This window comes from Desmodus rotundus, chromosome 6, assembly GCF_022682495.2.
Source record: "Desmodus rotundus isolate HL8 chromosome 6, HLdesRot8A.1, whole genome shotgun sequence".
Classification (NCBI taxonomy): domain Eukaryota; kingdom Metazoa; phylum Chordata; class Mammalia; order Chiroptera; family Phyllostomidae; genus Desmodus; species Desmodus rotundus.
The window spans coordinates 90,054,728-90,071,490 of record NC_071392.1 but is presented as its reverse complement, the minus strand read 5'-3'; the positions used below and the strand labels follow the sequence as shown (position 1 = coordinate 90,071,490).

Below are 16,763 nucleotides of genomic sequence, written 5' to 3'. Positions count from 1 at the left end.
ATTGTGGGCTGGACTGTGACCCTGAGCAATGCGGTCAAGCTATTCCAAGTTCCGCTCCCCCAGAAGACAGCCACATGAATCTCATTCCCAGTGGTCACTGCCCCATGGGTGAACAGTTCCTAACAAGCAGTGTGAATGTGTCGTGGGCACTGGAGAGACAGCTCAGGTACCTGTTGGAGGCCCCAGGCAGAGGCCTGAGCCACATGTTCCGCCCAGGACAGCCTCTCGCCTCAATGACACTGACATCCCTTGGAAGTCCCCCTGCTGGGCTCCCATTCTAAGGGCACCCTTAACAGAACTGCCTTCTCAGAAAAAGAAAACTGGCACCATTTCCCTCCTTAGGCTCACAATTCCACCTCCCCTTGCTTTCAGCACAGCCTTTGAATGACCTCAATGCCATCATTTGAGGCTCAGTTCCCTGGGACAGGTAGACCCCATGCCACAAACACTAAGTATCACAGGATGGCTGGGAAAGGTGGCTCTTTCCCATGGAGGTGGTCTCCACCCTCCTACCCACATCCCTAACCTTGACAATCAGAACAGAAATGACAAACTAGGTGTCAACCTCAGAGACTCCAACCACTGAGAAGAGGAACATTTTGAAGATACTTGAGGGAAAACCAGAGAAGCGACGCTATGATGCATAAAGGGTTATGCGAAAGGGCCTATAGAGAAACAAGCAGCTGGAATCCCTTAGTCTACAGGTGACTGAGGAGAGACTCAGCCCATCGGTACACACGTATTAAGCACCTATTATGTGCCCAGCACTCATTGAGCTCAATGGGTGATACAAGAGACACAGAAAACATAGTCCTGCTTTAACGCAAGTCTTGGAAGAGCTTTGGAGTGGCCATCTATGTTCTTTTACCTTCTATGAGAATAAAAGAAGCAAGCCCACATTGTCACGGAAAGGGTTTAAGCTAGGCAGAAAAAAGAGCTTTTCTCAGACACTGGGTCTAGATTACCAAAAGAAGTTGCAGAACTACTTTTACTGACAATTATTACTAAAAGCCCTTAATGTAATACTTTTAGGCTACTATCCCCAAGTCCCACTGCCCACCTCCTGTGCCCAGTTTCCCTCTGGGTCCCCCTAACCTTCGGCAGCACTGCTGGGGCCGTCTGGTCGGGGGGTCCCGGTGCTCTTTTTCCTCCGGTGCTTCTTCCGGTTGGAGTGGGGAGATGGGGGAGGCTCCAGCTTGGGGCTGGAACTGAGCACCTCAGCTGAGCCACTGGCTGGGGAGGGGAGAGTTGGAGAAGTGTGGGCAGAGGGGAGGTTGGGGGCAGAGCACAAGTCCTGCCTAATACCCCTGGGAGAGCATCTTCCCAGCCAGCCCCAGTTCCAAAGCCTGCCAGCCTCAGTGGAGGAGAAGGTGGGGAGAGGAGAGTGTTAGGAAGGTCAGGCAGAGCAGGATGAAGAAGAGGAGGAAATGTTGGCTTCTGCAGCCTGGAGGGGTAGAAGGTGGCCCAGGGAACTCACAGGGAGCTGAAGCCCCAGAAGCTCCGCACCAAATTTATCCTCAATCACACTCCCCGCTCCTCACAATTAATAGCAGAATTAGAAACAATCAGGGAGCTGCCTAATTACTGTCAATTAGAGCGCACTAATCAAGCTCCCGTCTCCCACACCCCACCCAGCGCTCACCACTAAATGTCAAACTTCATTAGAGGCAGACACGCTCCCTCCCTCCCTGCCTTCCTCCTTCCAGACTCAACAGAGGGGCCCCACCAAGGCCAGCACAGGCCTTAGGGATGGTGACCTAGGATGGGCCCTAGCTCCTGTTCTCAAGCCCTGCACACTAACTCCCCAGGGGGCTTGGACTTGGGTCAGGAGCTGGACAGATTCTCTATGCAGTGAGTGCCCAGCACCTCCCTGGGTCAGAGCTCAGGCTGGGGGTGGGGTGGAGGGCAGGACTTCTATGGGGTGGGGAGCCTGGCCTGGGTAAAGCCCAGGCCTGTGGGCTTTATTTGGCCTGTGAAAGGCCAAATACAGGAAGAAAAGTTAATGCCCAGGCACTACTGCCCAGTGGGGAGCAGTGGGAGGGGCAGGTTTGCCTGAGATGCTGAAGCCCAGCTCCTAGTATCCTGGGGTCTCTTCCCTCTTACACCCTCACTTAGGAAAGGAGGGCAGAGCTGCACCCATTTTCCTTTTAGCCTTCAGAACTCCCAGGATCTGTGCCCAAGGGTTAGGATTCCGGTGAGAATAAGGGCGGGGGGGGGGCGGGGCACGCGCAGGACCATGTGCAGGCACCAGCTGAAGGGGTGGAAGAAGGAGTAAGGAGCGGAGGAGTAGAGATGCAAGCAAGGTGCAAAAATGGACAAAGGGGGAAAGAAAATGGAGAGCCGAGGAAGGAGAAGGGTGGGAGGGGAGAGAGCAGGTGGTGGTTTTAGACAGGGTGGGGCCTCAACCCACCCAAAGAGAGGGGCCAGCAGGCGTGGGGACACTACCTTTCCAGACTACTCCCTGGATCCTGTCTGCTGGGACCCCCTCTCCCTGCAGGCGAGTAGCCGCCTTCAGAACGTGCTTAAAGCCCCCAGCCTTCGACCTCCCTTACTCAGCCCCGATTCCCTGTCCCCCTGTGGTGAGGCTGATGAGCTGGCTGCGCAGGGGGCTGATGGAGATGCGGGAGCCACCACCAGCGCCGCCTGGGGACAGTGGCGGGCGGGCCAGCAGAGAAGCTGCAGAGGGAGGGTCTCTAGCGCCTGGCGGCTGAGGAGGGACTGAAGGATGGAAGCGCATGTGGAGGCTGGAGGAACATTAGAGCCCCTTCGCCAACCCCAGAGGGCTCCACTGGGCCCCTCCCCTGGGGCCCGGGCACTGTCCAATCACAGCCACCCAGGCCAAAAACACTGCACAGCCACCTTCCTGTCCCTCGGCTGCTCCTGCATACCTGCGGGCCAGGCAGCGGCCTCATTCCACTGGTCTGCGCTGGAAACGGAGCAGGAGCGCTGGTGCAGCCCCTCGGGGCGGCTGGCCAAGTTGGGGGCGCCTGGGGGGCGGGAAGGGTCAGGCTGGAGGGGAGGCCAGGGGAGGGGTGTGTATAGGCTTTCCTGAACACAGGGCTGTGGACACAGCTTGAGACATTCTAACAGGAGGCTGACCAGAAATGGGGGGTGGTGGGGGGTCTTGGGTCCCAGGCACCAGGCCGGGCTTATTGGAGAACCAGAGGCATCACACAGGCCCTCCTTGCCTTAGGAGGCAGCTGGTCCCAGACTTCACACCCCTCCTCTCTCCACGCACATGAAGGTGCACACTTCCATCCCCTCCCTAGGACCCAGAAGTGTGGGAGGGAGTGGTACTGATACCCCATCACTGCAGAGCCCCTCATCAGGCCATTATCCCCAGTCTGTCTCCCTTCTGGTCAGGACCCTGTACCCCACATTCTTGTCCACATATGCCAATTGCTTTGCCTCGGCTTTGCTGCCATTCTGACGAGAAATAAGTGTATCAAATTCAAGTAATTATGTCTAATTAGTATTAGTAATTATCCTGTTGGGCTGGAAAAAATTAATCTTTCGTTTCCCATCAGGGAAGAACGGCAGAGCCAAGGGGAACCGAAGGCTCCAGGAGAGCCACGCTGGGCAGGCAGAGCTGTGAGCACCTTCTGAACCCTCCTGCCTCCTCCCCAGGCACAGAGTCACTAGTGGAGAGACTATGGGGACGGCCATGGGCCCCCACAGCCTGTAACATTTAAAGGGCCGATGCTGCCCTCTTACCTCAGTCCACCTAAGATAGGGTGGGGCAGAGGCCAGGAGACAATGGCTATGGAATTCTCATGACAGGTAGCCCACACCCAAGGTGTGTGACTGAAAGCAGAGGACCTGGCCAGGGGTTGGAGGTTAGTAAAGAAGCAGAGATAGGCCTACAAGCTGGACAAAGCTGAAGATAGCAAGCAGCAAACACTAGCCTTCAAACCAGCCCTTCGAGCACCTGGGCTGAATTTCCAGAAGCCTATGGGTGGGAAGCTCTGAGGTGAAGCCACCAGAAGGTAAAGGAACATGCTAGACACCCCTAATCCTCTGGGGACTGTATGTCACTGAAAGGTGGAGGGCAAGTTTTGTGTTTCTCTTGTATTTGTCATAACACCAAGGCAGGACCAGGCACACAGTAGGTGCTTATTAACACATGTGACATTAAGACTGCAGCCAGTCTACCCCATTCCAGTCCCCTCCAGGCCACATGCTGACCTTCCTGCAGAATCCTGCCCCCTTCCCGCTCTGGCCTCAGGTCCCTGCAAACAGCCTTTCTCAGGGTCAGGAAACCTTCCAGAGGGGCAGCTCAGTTCCTAACTTCTCAGACACCTCACTTCTCCCCGCTCCCAGGTTCCAAATCTTACTCCTTCGTCCCCAGCCCCACCCAAAAGCACAGGCCCACCTTCCTCACCAAGCCCCCAACCCAAAACCCCAGGGAGGAAAAGTACTCTCCCTTTTCTTTGTTAATTCTCCCCTCATTACGCCTGCAATCCCACAATCAGTGTGCACTGTAATTGTCGAATTTGATGCTAATGATTAATGAATTAAACATGGAGCCATCAATTAGTCCTCGGAGGATAATTCTGCATAAAGCAGCGGATAATGTAATTACAGTAACAAAGATAATGAGATGTTAACATCACCCGGTGAGCAGGAGACATGTGTGAGTGTGCACGAGGTCGGTGTCAGCGCGCAGCAGAAGGGACGCAGGCTCGGGGAAGCACCGGTCCGCGTGTTCTGGGCATGTCAGCGAGGGTGTGTGGGCGCTGGTAATGATGCAGGTGGGTGTGATGCGTGCACCTCCCTCCTCCGTGTGCCGCTCCTGGTCCCCAGGTGAAGGCTCTCAGGGCCCGGGAATGTGGCTGGACAGAGGGTCTTACCGTTTCCCTCCCTTTGCAGTCACAGTCCAGCTTCTCGTGCTACCTGCCTTCAAAGAAAGGTTCCCCTTCGGGGCACTGATACTCCTCTTTCTCCTCCAGTATGATGTGGGAAACCCTGAGCCAGACCGGAGGCTGACCCTCACTGTCCCCAAGCATCTCTGGGAGAGCTGTTGGGGCCCTGGCAGGCCTCCAGCCCTCCCCTACATGCCAGGGGTTCACAGCAGCCCTGAGCCACCCTCCGGGCACAGCATGGGGGCTGCACACGGCCTCCCGTGGTTGCCATCAAGCCAGACCCTGCCCTAGTGCACCCCCATGGGAGGCACCCCGCCCTGATGGGTGCCTATCTTTCTTGCTGTAGCTTCCTTTCTTCCCGCGTCCACTAGGGTCTTCCTCAGCACAGCTCAAGGGCTGCTTTCTCAGCTCAGGTTGGGAGAGGACAGAACACAGCTTTTCCAGACCAGTTATTTAACCTGAGCTCTGTTTCCTCATCCATAAAATGGGGGTGATGATCTCAACTTCACAGAGTTCGGAAATGGGGCATGACATAGACTTCCTTGAACCTGGCTCACCTCACTCAACAGATGTCAGTGCCCACCTCCCCTCCACCTCTCCCAGTGCCTCCAGCTGAATACACACCCAGGGCAGGTGCCTTGCTCAGGGCCCTTGCCCTGCCTACCTTCCTTAATCCCAAGTTTCTCAATTCAGGGCCTATCAGCATTTGAGTGGGGTGCTTCTTTGGGGTCTGTCCCATCCATTCTAGGGTCTAAGTACCCCAGCCCCTGTCCACTGAACGTCCATTGTGACAAGCAGCAGGAACACCCTGCATCTGTGTGGAAGGCAGCACACCCATGCTAAGAGCTAACCCCCAGGGCAGGGACACAGTGGCAGCACCTAGGAGGGCAGGACAATGTCTAAGCAGCTGTTTCTGGGCCAGGGGAAAAATGCTGTCCAGTTATCTAGGACAATAGCAGGGATATATGGTCCAGGGAGGAAGGGTCCAGAAGCCAAGGCAGATCTGGGGCAAGGGGACTGAGCATGGGAGGGACAGCCCTTCAAAGAACAATGTGGCTCTGAGCCAGGAAGGCCTGGAGAGGGGCACAGAGTCTTTCACCCACAGTAGCTCTGGAAAGGGAAAGACTGGCTGAGGAAAAGCTGCCCCACCTCAAGCTCAGACTGTCTCAGGCTCTAGCTCTTCTTTCCAGACTGCTGGCCATGTGGCGGGGTCTGCCGGGCCACCAGCTTCTTGCCACACTCAGTGCTCTCTGAGCAAAGACCCCACCTCTCACTGTAGCTGAGGACACGTGCCAGGTGGGCCCCAGGCCACTCTATTCCCTTCTAGCCTCTCCCTCCCCACACGGCAAGCTGGGCTGAGACACTGGCCACAGTGTGCACAAGGTCCTGCCCTCGCCGTCACCTGTCTCGGAAGATGGTCCCAGGCCACTGATGCCACCTGTCAGCATGAGGCCATCTGGCCCCGTTCTGACCTCCATATCACCAGCGAGGCTGTGCATTGGCTGCTGCCCCCCAAAGCCATGGGGGTAGCATTTTGGCCAGCGTGTTTGGCTGAGCTGCTGAAGCACATGCCAGGGGGCTGGAAGGTTTGGAGCCTGCAGGACCCAGCCTGAGAGCAACACCCCAAACACCTTCCCTAGGCCTTGTTGCAGCAGTCCCCACTGTTCCAGGAAAAAAGGCAACGCTCTCCATGTGCCCCCCGCCCACCTCAGGAGCCCCCTCACCTGTGCCCCCGCCCAGCTGTGTGTTACTCCGCTCAGAGGCCAGCCCGTTGGCCCGGGGGCTGGTGCCTGGGGCTGTGGCTGGTGTGGCTCGGGGCAGGCGCTTCCCTGGCACTTTCACCGTTGTCCGCAGCAGGTCAATCTCCTTGCCATGGATGTTCTGCATGTAATCCTAAGGGCCATGTGGGTAAGACAGATGATTCGTTAGGCCAGGTCATCTGTGGCAGTACTCTGTCTCTGGCACTGACCATCTCAACACCTAGGTCTGTCTCTGATGAGCTGCCTGGGATGGTGTAGGGAGGGAACGCTCAAGTTTAAAGATTTTTTAATTTTCATTATTTATTTTTAGAGAGGGGAAGGGAGGGAGGAAGAGGACAGAAACATCAGTGTGTGGTTGCCTCTCACACGCCCCCTGCTGGGGACCTGGCCCACAACCCAGGTGTGTGCCCTGACTGGGAATTAACCTGCAGCGACCCTTTGGTTCGGAGGCCAGCACTCAATCCACTGAGCCACAGCAGCCAGGGCAGAGAGCTCAAGTTTAAAGAACAGGACTGTGAGGCCCACAGAATATCCCCAAGTCTGAATTACACCTAGAGCTACATGTTGACCACACGCAGCTCTCAGGGACACTCAGCCAGGAGTGGGTAGAGTCAGAAGAAAGAGAAGGGCCTGGAGCTAGGAGCTGAGTGAGGCTCAGGCCTCCCTTAGGGGAGATGGCTCAGGAGGCAACACACGGGCCACACACTGGACGAGGAAGGGACTTAGGGAGAGAGGGCCCACTTAGCAGAGAGGAGCCAATGGACTCCACGGGGTGTGGGTGGCTGGGTTCCCCAGGTCGTAGGTAGCTGGTCCCCAAGCACGTCAGCCTGTCTGCAGAAGCACACCCCCCACCGCTGCAGCATGGAGAACCTTACAGCCTAGGACAGCCCCCAGTCCTTAGCACAGTGCCTAACAAATATTTGCTCAACAGTAACAGGGAGGCCTCTGATTCTTTTTGCTGTTCTGAGGAATTATGAGACAGGCCTTATGGCATCAAAGATACCAGTGGGATCATTGAACAACAATAAAGTAATTTAAAAAAAACTATAAAAAAGAAAGATACCAGTGGGTAAGGGTAGCCTGTCCACTGGCAGTAATAACATCACCATTACCGCCATCACATCCCCTTCCCACTTGGAGCCAGGCTGTCACTGTACCGTAGCTGTGTGTCTCTATTCCACATGTCATCTCACGCATGTAACCTTCACACCACCCACTCTACAGATGAAGAAACTGAGGCTTTCAAAGCTTAAGCTGCTCAAAGTCACACAAGCAGAAGGCGGTGGAGCCAGGTTCAGGACCAGGCTTTTCCAACTTGTGAGGCTGTGCACTGAAGGCCGACTTCTTCCACCCTGCCTCCCAGTCAGCACCGGAGAGACCCAGAGTGGGAGCTGCCTTGTGCTTTGACCCTACTGTCCCGCTGTTGCCACCTTGGCCTGAGCGCCCCACAGGAGTGTGGCCACGGTGGCTGCAGAGCAGAGCCATGCCCCTGCCCCTGGGTCTCCCCCAGCCTGGCTTTCCCCACTGCGCTGGTCTCCCTTTCCAGACTGTGAACTCGGTCCCCCCTACACCCCTCCCCACTGGACTCCCTGAGAGCAGAGGCCGGGCCCACAGAATCCCATGGACTAGACACTGAATCATCTCCTCTGTGACATTTTGTATCCGGAGAGCATCCCTGAGCAGCACAGCGAAGCCTTTCTCAGACACAGCCTTTGTGTCCTTACAGGTGAAGCCCTACTATCTGTACCCACTTTGGGGCATCGGACTTCCTGTCACCCTGGCATTCTCCCACCTTCATACCTGTTAGCTTCAGGGAAGTGACAGTGTCTTCTGCTTTAAAAAGCAGACGGGCATGCTGCCTCTGGGAACGTGCTGCCGTCACTCTGGGAATGACCGAGAGGACATCAGGTGGAAAGGGGTCACCTGGTCCCTGCAGACTGAGGACATCTGCCAGGTGGGCCCCAGGCAGCTCTGGTCCCTTCTAGCCCCTCCCTCCCCCCGTGGCAAGCTGGGCTGAGAGGAGGAGCAAGAAGTAGAAAACAGCACCATGGGGAAGAAGAGGTACCACCAAGGCCAGCACACTGGCTCCACCACCCAAGTCCAGCTCCAGGGAGGCCTGGCTGGGCCTGTGGTTGCCTTACATTCTCCAAGCGGCTGACACCCTCAGGGGCAGACGGCCCTTCAGAAGGACCAGAGGGGTCTGGCCAGCCAAGGGAGGGAAAGCTCCCGGAAGTGTGTGTCTAAAGAAGGGCCCCCTTCCCTGCTACCACCCAGACCGCTGTGAGGGACAGTGCCAAGTACTTGGCCTCAGGCACACACTATTCTGAGGGTGTTTGTTTCATGTCTCAGAACCACAGAACAATGTCACTGAGATGTCCCTGAGCAGTATCCGCCCATGGGAATACCCCTTTGACACCCTTCACACCCAACTCTGCTGAGAGCAGCCAGGCCTCTGTCTCCAGTGCTGAGCCTTCCCACGGTGGCAGGGATGGAAATGAACCCAGGAGCCCCTCTGCTGCCCCCCTGGTGCCCATCACCTCTGTCCCTTCTCCCACAAACTCAGCCCACTCCACCCAGTCACTGCTGGCCCACTGGTCCCGCTCTCAGCCCAGCATTCCGTGTGTGACCTCACTGTCTTGGCCCTCCCCACCTCAAGCCCTAACATCCCACTGACGCGGCTTTGGCACACACCTATCCTCAGTCCCTGTACATACTCATCCCGGGTCCCTGCACACAACCACATCCTGGCTTGGCCACTCCAAACAACTGTCAACAGCTGGCTGGGCCAAAGCCACAACTGCAGTCCCTCTCCTTGGGGAGGGACTTGGGCTGCTCTAGTTCACAAGGAGGTCACAGCAGCTGCCACAGTTTTCAGGACCCATAACAGCCCTGGGATGCTTGGGCTGGGACATGGCAGGGAAAACTGACCCTACGCCAAGATCTGCATGGAGGGACTCCACTTGGGGCCAAGGAGCCAGACTGACAGAAGGGAAAGGACTGGCCCTGCTGGCACCTCTGACCTTGTAGACAGAGGCTCTCTGCTCTGTGCCGGTGCCAGGCCAGCTGCAGGGCCACGCCGCTGAGAGACGAGTCCAGCCCCGAGGAGAGTGGTGAGGAGCGCGAGGAGCAGCAGCAGGGACAGAGCATCGGGGCAGAGCAGCAGCGTTTCCCTCCGTCAGCAGAACGGAGAGCGCGGTGGTGGCAGCGGTGGCGGCTGCTCAGGAGAGCGGTCACCACGGCTGCCTTTATTACCCACCATCAAACAGCAATTTCTTCCCCAGCCTCCTCGCTAATTACCCAGCCAGCGTTCTCATCTCGTTTTATTACTGGAATTAACAACGAGTTCAAAGCGTGGAAAGCTATTAAGATGTGTGATTAAGCCACATTCAATTAGTTTCTACAAACAATTTAATTGATGTTGCAGATAGAATTAACAGAAGGTGATTGTGTGAATGGCTCCGCTGGCTGCAAAATGGGGGAGGCTGTGGCGGGCTCTCTTGGGCCGGGCGAGAATCAGGCACAAGGCTCGAGGCTTGCCCACCAGCCCTTCCTCTGCACGCCCTTCCAGCCCCTCCAGCCCAGCTGACCTCCATCTGCAGGTGGGTCACCAGCAGGTGAGTCTCAGGCAAGAGTCGTCCTGGACAGGAGCCAGCTAGGCCAAGAGTTCTGTGCGCACCACTGGAGTTCCCAAGAGTCCTTCCACTGCACGGCACCCCAAAGGGGAGGCTCACCAGGAGGCAGTGTGCCTGCTCACTTCAGGCAAGTAAGAAGCTTGCTCAGGTTGGAAAAGGGGAGATGGAGGCAGGTAAGTCAGCAACACATGAGCCCAGCGGCAAGCAAGGAAGGAAATCAAGAAGCAGGCGGGGTGGCCCAAGTGAAGCAGCCTCTACTAGGAGCCAACTCAGCCCTGTTCACACAGCCGCGTGCAGGGCCCTTGGCTTGGCCTTCCTGTGGCCTCCTCCGTCACAATTCAGAATCTGATTCGTGTCTTCTGAATGAGACAAGGAGCATCTACAGGGCACATGTGCCTACATGACCATCTGCGTGTGCCGGTTCCTCCTGGCATCCACTGTGTGGGAAGGACGTGCACTCTGACCCCAGGGCCAAAGGGCAGCCAACAAAGAGCTGACAGAGCACCCAAGCTCTCAAAGGAGCTGCCCACTCAACCTCGTCCTGCATCCAGGAGAGCAAGAGCGGGCCTGGCTGGGGCCTGAGCCAGTGGAGCCACCTCTGATCCTGTCCCAGGCCCCTGAACCCCGAGTGACACACAGTTCAATGAGTGCAGTGCTGGAAGGGGCTCAGGAGCTCGGAGGAGCCCAACTACCCAGCCTGACCCACCTTCTTGTGTGACAGGAAGTCTGGGCAACACTTGCCCTGATGCTAACTCTCCAGTGACTTTCTCAGCCAGCCCCGAAGCGAGACGCTCTTGGCACGTGCAGAAAAATGCAGGGAATGCTTAGAGCCAAAGTCACGGGTCCAAGTCTTAGTCCAGCCACTGGCTGGGTGACTTTGATGGCCCAGCCTCTGCAGTTGCCTTGGCTCTGCATATTTCTAAGTTTATGTAAAAACAGCACTCTGTCTGGCCTTCACCGTCCCTCCCAACCCAAACCCAAACCCAAAGCTGCACTTCCTCCCATGTCCGAGACCCCCACCACTACCCCTCCCCTCCCCCTGGCCTTCCCCACAGTCTGGGGCCTGGGGACAAGAACAGAGGACAGAGTGCAGCACCCAGCTAAGGCAGCACAAAGCAGAAGGAATGAAGCAAAGGAGAAAGGCTAAGGGCCCCCACCCCAGCCCCGCACACAGGTGGGGGAAACTGGATGCTTTGGAAATGCCACTTCCAGCTCAGCGGGCAAGATGGTGCCTAAGAGAGCACGAGCATCCTGCCTGGGGTGAGGGAGGCTAAGACGTGCCAGTGGGGGCTCAGCCCCGGCTTGGGTTCTGGCATGGCAACCCCAGACCCCTCTTGGCTGGGGAATCCTGCGGTTTTGCTGTCTTCCTAGGAGAGACTCTGCACCCACAGGCTGCCCCCAACTTTGAGACACCTGTGCCTCGGTGTTGGTACTTTTCCTAGGAACCTGCTGCCTCTCAGGGTGTCACTGCCTCAGCAGTGGGACCAGGTCCAATTGTCAGGTGGAGGCCAGAGTAGGAGGACAGCGCTGGGGAGCCTTCGTACTAAGTATCCAAGGTTACCCGAGTGTGGCCCCTCCTCTAACTGCCAGGTATCCCAGCACCAGCTCCCACCCTGTGGAATAAGGGAGGCCAGGAGCAGTCTAACCAGTACAGTCCCCTGGGCCAAGGGGAAGAAGGGCCTATACCCGAGGACTCAAATATGGGCCAAGCTGGATGCTGGCCAGACTGGAAAAGTTGCTGCCCGCTGGCTCTCCCCAGGCCAGGCCTCCTCCATGTGTGCTCAGCAGGGCTGTCTGGGTGGCCCTCTCAGGACCTGGTTCTGGCCAGGACCATGGACCCCAGCACCTCTCTGCTGGGGCCTCCTCGATGCCTTGTGAAGATTCAAAGGCAGGCAAGGGGCCCTCTGAGGCAGGCCCTGGGCCTCTGGGCCGGGGGTGGGGCTGGCCCACGTGCTATGCTTGAGGGGCTTCACAGGAGAACTCATTAGCCCCACAGTGGGGTGGTGACAGAGATGAATTCTGGTGACAGCTGTGTGCTGGAGCCACGCAGTGAGGGGAGGGGGAAGAAGGAAGGGTCGGGGAGCCTCACTCCACAACCATTGCAAACCCCCCACCCCAGCCACAGGCCAGGTACCCACAAACATCGCCACCCCACTCTCCTCCTCCCTAGGGGACCCGTCCAAATCCCCAGGCCACTCTCCGCAGACCTGGCGTCACCACCCCCTAGCTCTCCAGCACACCAGGCCCAGGCTGCCCCCACTAGCGTGACTTCCCTGAAGACACCTGGCTGGCACTGTCAGCCCCCCAGCTTTCGCAGTTCTATGTAAATGGGACCCGGTCAGCTCTTCAAACAAGCAGGGTGTAGGATCCAGAACATGACTGCCCACACCAGCCCAGCCTGGGCCACCATCCTTGAGGGAGAGTTCTCTCCAACAGGCTTGGCCACAATCAGCTTGAATGTGACATTCAGCCCAGGCATGGGTCTTGGGGTCCATGCAGTTCCCAAGCCACCACAGTGAGGTCCTTCCTCAGCTCAAGTGAGAGTCTGCCTGAGCTCACTAAGGTCTGCTTCCCTTCGGTCCCAGAGTCAGCCCCTCCGCTCTGTCCCTGTGCCTCTGCCCTCAGCCTCCCCAGGGCCAGCCCTCACCCCAGACTCACATGAAGGCTGGGGTGGTAGGTGAGCAGCCCATTGTCGCAGAGCGTCACGTACTTCTTCTTCCATTCCTTGTTCAGGGACTTGCCACTCCGCTTCAGCAGGACACCCTGAGGACAGAGGCTGGATCAGACACAGGAGCCAGCCCCCAGGGCCACCTCTCCAGCGGCTGTCTTCCCTCCCCTTCCCTCTGCCTGGGCCTTTCCAGGCGCACAGAGACCTCAGCAAGGCCCTGGCCTTCTACCCCCAACAATGGCCCCAGATTAGGGCAGAAAATGCCCTCACTGTCCCCAGAATGCCCGACTCCCACAAGGTAGGCAGTGGGGACTCCCAGCCTCTGAGTCCAGCAACCAGACTTCCCATGTAGCCTGGGGACAGATTAGAGCTCATGAGAGTAAGGACTGTGGTGTGTTTCGTTCACGGATGCCCTCGTCACTGTGACAATGCCTGGGACACAGTATGACACCCAGGAAACATCTGGTGGACAGGTTGGGGAGCAGCCAGTCAGGACAGGCTGAAAGATGGAAGACGAAATGCGACCATGCCCAGGGACAGCCTTTGCTGCCTTCCTCCAATGACAGCCCCCGAAGACACCCTTACCTGCCTCTGGCTCCCCCCCACCCCCAAACAACAGACTGTGTGAGAGAGTGGGCGAGGACAGAAGCTGGGGTTGGGGGAAAAGGACAGCCATGATGGTACACAGGTGGCAGATCCCCCAGGACCAGCATCACCCCCATGTGCCCCCTCCTCCCTAACTCAGGAGGGCTGAGAAGAGACCCTGCTCCTGCAGATGGCTGGACAAAACTCCTGCAGGGGGACAACAATGCAGAGCCCAGGACTGGGGGCAAACTGGGACGAATTAGCACTGGCATTGGCTGGGAGAGCAGGGAAGCACCCTGAGTCCATCCGATGAGTGTCAAAAAGAAGGAGAAAGACAGACACTGTAAGGGCTTCTCCTCCAGGAAGGGAGGGCCCCACCCTAAGACAGGAAAGTAGGGATTAAGAGAGTCAGGTGTGATGATTTCACTTATACGTGGAATCTAACAAAAGAAAGTGAAGTAACAGCCCTGGCTGGTGTAGCTCAGTGGCTTGTGCGCCAGCCTGTAAACTGAAAGGTCCCCGTTGAGGGCACGTGGCCGGGTTGTGGGCCAGGTCCAGCTGGGGATGTGCAAGAGGCAACCAATTATTTCTCACACATCAATGTTTCCCTCTCTTTTCCCCTCCCTTCCCCTGTGTAAAAATAAATAAGTAAAACCTTAAAAAAGAAAATAAACTAACAAAGTCATAAATAAGAAGAACAAATTAGTGGTTACCGGGTAGGTGGATATTGGAAGGAATGCATGAAAAAGGTGAAGTGGTTAATAAAAATAGTCACAGAAATGTATAAAAATATAGCATAAGAATTATAGTCAATAATGTTATAATTATGTATGGCATTCAGTAGGTGCTAGGAGTGTCTAAGGTGCGTTGTAAGGTATACAAATGTCTAAGCACTGTGCTATACACCTGAAAATTACACAGGGTCTGGCACAAGGCTTGCTTGAGTGTGGTTGGTAGGGTGCGTGAATGTCTCGAGTAATTTGAACATTCCACCCCCTAGAATGTCATATGGTGTGACTGAGTATGATATTGTTACATCACAGTTATGATTTTGTAATAAAAAGGGGCATTATTTGTGCCAGGCCCTGAATATTACTGAATTTCAGCTGTAATTGAAGTTTTTGTTTGTTTGTTTGTTTAAAGACATTCATGCCCTGGCCAGGTAGGTCAGTGGGTTAGGGTGTCATCCTGATGTGCCAGGATTGTGGGTTCGATCCCGGGTCAGAGCACATACAGGAACCAACCAATGAATGCATGAGTAAGTGGAACAAAATGATGTGTGGGTCTCTAAAAATCAATAAATTAAAAGAGAGAGAGGTGCAGGTGTGAGAAGACAGGTGGTCTCTCCAGTGTGGGCTGTGGCCTGAGGTAGGGATGAGCCCAGACTCCATCACACCTCCCTTCTGAGTTCTGAGTTGGGGAAAGGAGGCTCAGAGCAAGGAGATTAGCAAACAGGTGATTTGGGATTTCCTGCCTGATCTCTTCCCCCAAGTAGGCACCCAGGTGGCCGGTAAGGGCCCTCCACACCAACCTCTCCCCTTTCAATAGAGTTCACATGTGTGCTACCCCTTCTTCCTCCCTCCCTCCTCTCCTCCTGCTGCTGCCCCTTCGTGAGAATGGGTGTGGAGGACTGTCATTCTGAGGACTCGTCCATGTCCTGGTCCCCCATCAGCCTGAGAGATTCCACCATCACAAGGGGCTTCTGAAGACACATGGTGTTACAGGGCCCTCAGGCTGAGACAGAGCGGCTGGAACACAGCCTGTGTAGGAGCCTGGGTGACGGTTCCGGGTGGGCACCTGTCCCTTCATAGGCCAGGAGTGGGTGCCTGGGCCCCCTCCCCTGAGCGAGGCCGAGTCTGCCCCCCAGGAGAACCAGGAAATGGCTTCCTCTCCCCTGCAGTTCCGCATCTGCCCCCCACGTCCCCCTCCCTGGAAGATCCCACAGTGACCTCCATGCTCAAACCCTTACACTCGCCAGGCCCTCCCTCCTGGGTCCTGCCCTGGCTCGTCAGGGGAAAGGGAAGCCGGGCTCAGCTCCCACTTCTGCCACCAACTATTCAACAAGTCGTGTCCGGGACTGGGCCTCAGTGTCCCCGACAGATGGGGAGGGCGGACTCACGGAGGGCAGCCCTCCCCGCTCCGAGCAGGAGACCCGGAGGAGGCCGGCGGGGAGCAGAGCGCTTTCCTGCCCAAGCCCGCCCTCTTCACCTGGGCTGGGGGTGCGGGGACGGCCGTGAGGCGCTGGTGAGCCCGCAGCCCGGGCGTGGGAGGAACGCCGGGCTGAGCTCGCCAAGAGGCCGGGCTGAGCAGCCCCCGGCCCCGCCCATTCCCCGCCCCCTGGCTGCAAAGAGCCGGGGGAACGGAGGTGAGGCTGGGCCAGCAGGGCCCGCCTGCCCCGAGCCCCGCGCGCGCCGCGCGTTCCGAGGCAGGAGAAGGAGCTCCGGGGGTTCCCGCTCCCTCCCCGGCCGGCCGGCTGCGCACGGCGGAGCAGGAAGCAATCTGGGGCGGAATGGGAGCGGTGCGGAGGCGACAGCCCCCAGAGGACCCGTTCCCGCCGCCGCCTCCCTCGCAGCTCCGCCAGCCGGCTTAATTGCGGAGTCCGGATTGATTGGGAATGCAAATGGCAACTGAAATGCAATCTCCACTCCCAGCAGGAGCAGGGGGGGAGGGGAAGGAGCGGCTTCGGCAGAACGGGACACCAGGCAGGAAAGGGGTGGACGGCCCTGGGCAGAGAGGGAGGTGGGACCAGAAGGAATGGCCACCGCTGGGAGAAACCTCCACCTCAAAGGCAGGCATGCCCCCAAATACCCCTGGGTGATCCACTGGTGTTCCGTCCTGTCTGAGGTTCCCGCCTCCAGTGGGCAGGGTGGCCCAGGGCCCAGGGCTGTGCTGAGCTTCTACCCGCAGTATCCTTCCCAGCATACTCAGGGCCCCTGAGGGTTAGGAGTCTGTAGCACCCAGATAACCTAGCTGACTGCCCCCGCCCAGCCCAGGGCCGCAGGTGCCCGTGCACTGGGTTTCGGCTCCCACACCCACAGCTCCTGCTTCTGTCCACATGGGGGATCAGACAACAGATACATCACCCAGGTACATGACTGGCCACCTCCACCCCATACAAGAAGGGCTTGGGGATACCCTTTTAATTAAAGGTTTACATGTGTGCACACACTCAGAAAACACCTGTCCCCCAGGCAGGGAGACAGTCCTCTGTGAGCACATCCACACTGCTTAGAAACAGCCCCCCAACCCCCGGGAG

General features: G+C 57.3%; 1 protein-coding gene across 6 annotated transcripts in view; it reads right to left on the bottom strand.

Moving 5' to 3' along the window:
* Nucleotides 1–16,763, bottom strand: part of AGAP3 (ArfGAP with GTPase domain, ankyrin repeat and PH domain 3) — a 51,014-nt gene that overhangs the window by 3,129 nt on the left and 31,122 nt on the right. For 3 of the 6 annotated variants that reach the window (XM_024564454.3, XM_053926941.1, XM_053926943.1), the window contains 4 exons: nucleotides 12,913–13,017; nucleotides 6,587–6,755; nucleotides 2,889–2,987; nucleotides 1,096–1,233 (listed from right to left, as the gene is read on the bottom strand). In XM_024564454.3, the coding sequence (XP_024420222.3) occupies nucleotides 1,096–1,233; nucleotides 2,889–2,987; nucleotides 6,587–6,755; nucleotides 12,913–13,017 (511 nt within the window). The remainder of the gene's footprint in view (nucleotides 1–1,095; nucleotides 1,234–2,888; nucleotides 2,988–6,586; nucleotides 6,756–12,912; nucleotides 13,018–16,763) is intronic. The other 3 variants (XM_045198686.2, XM_053926944.1, XM_053926942.1) reach the window with 2 other exon arrangements.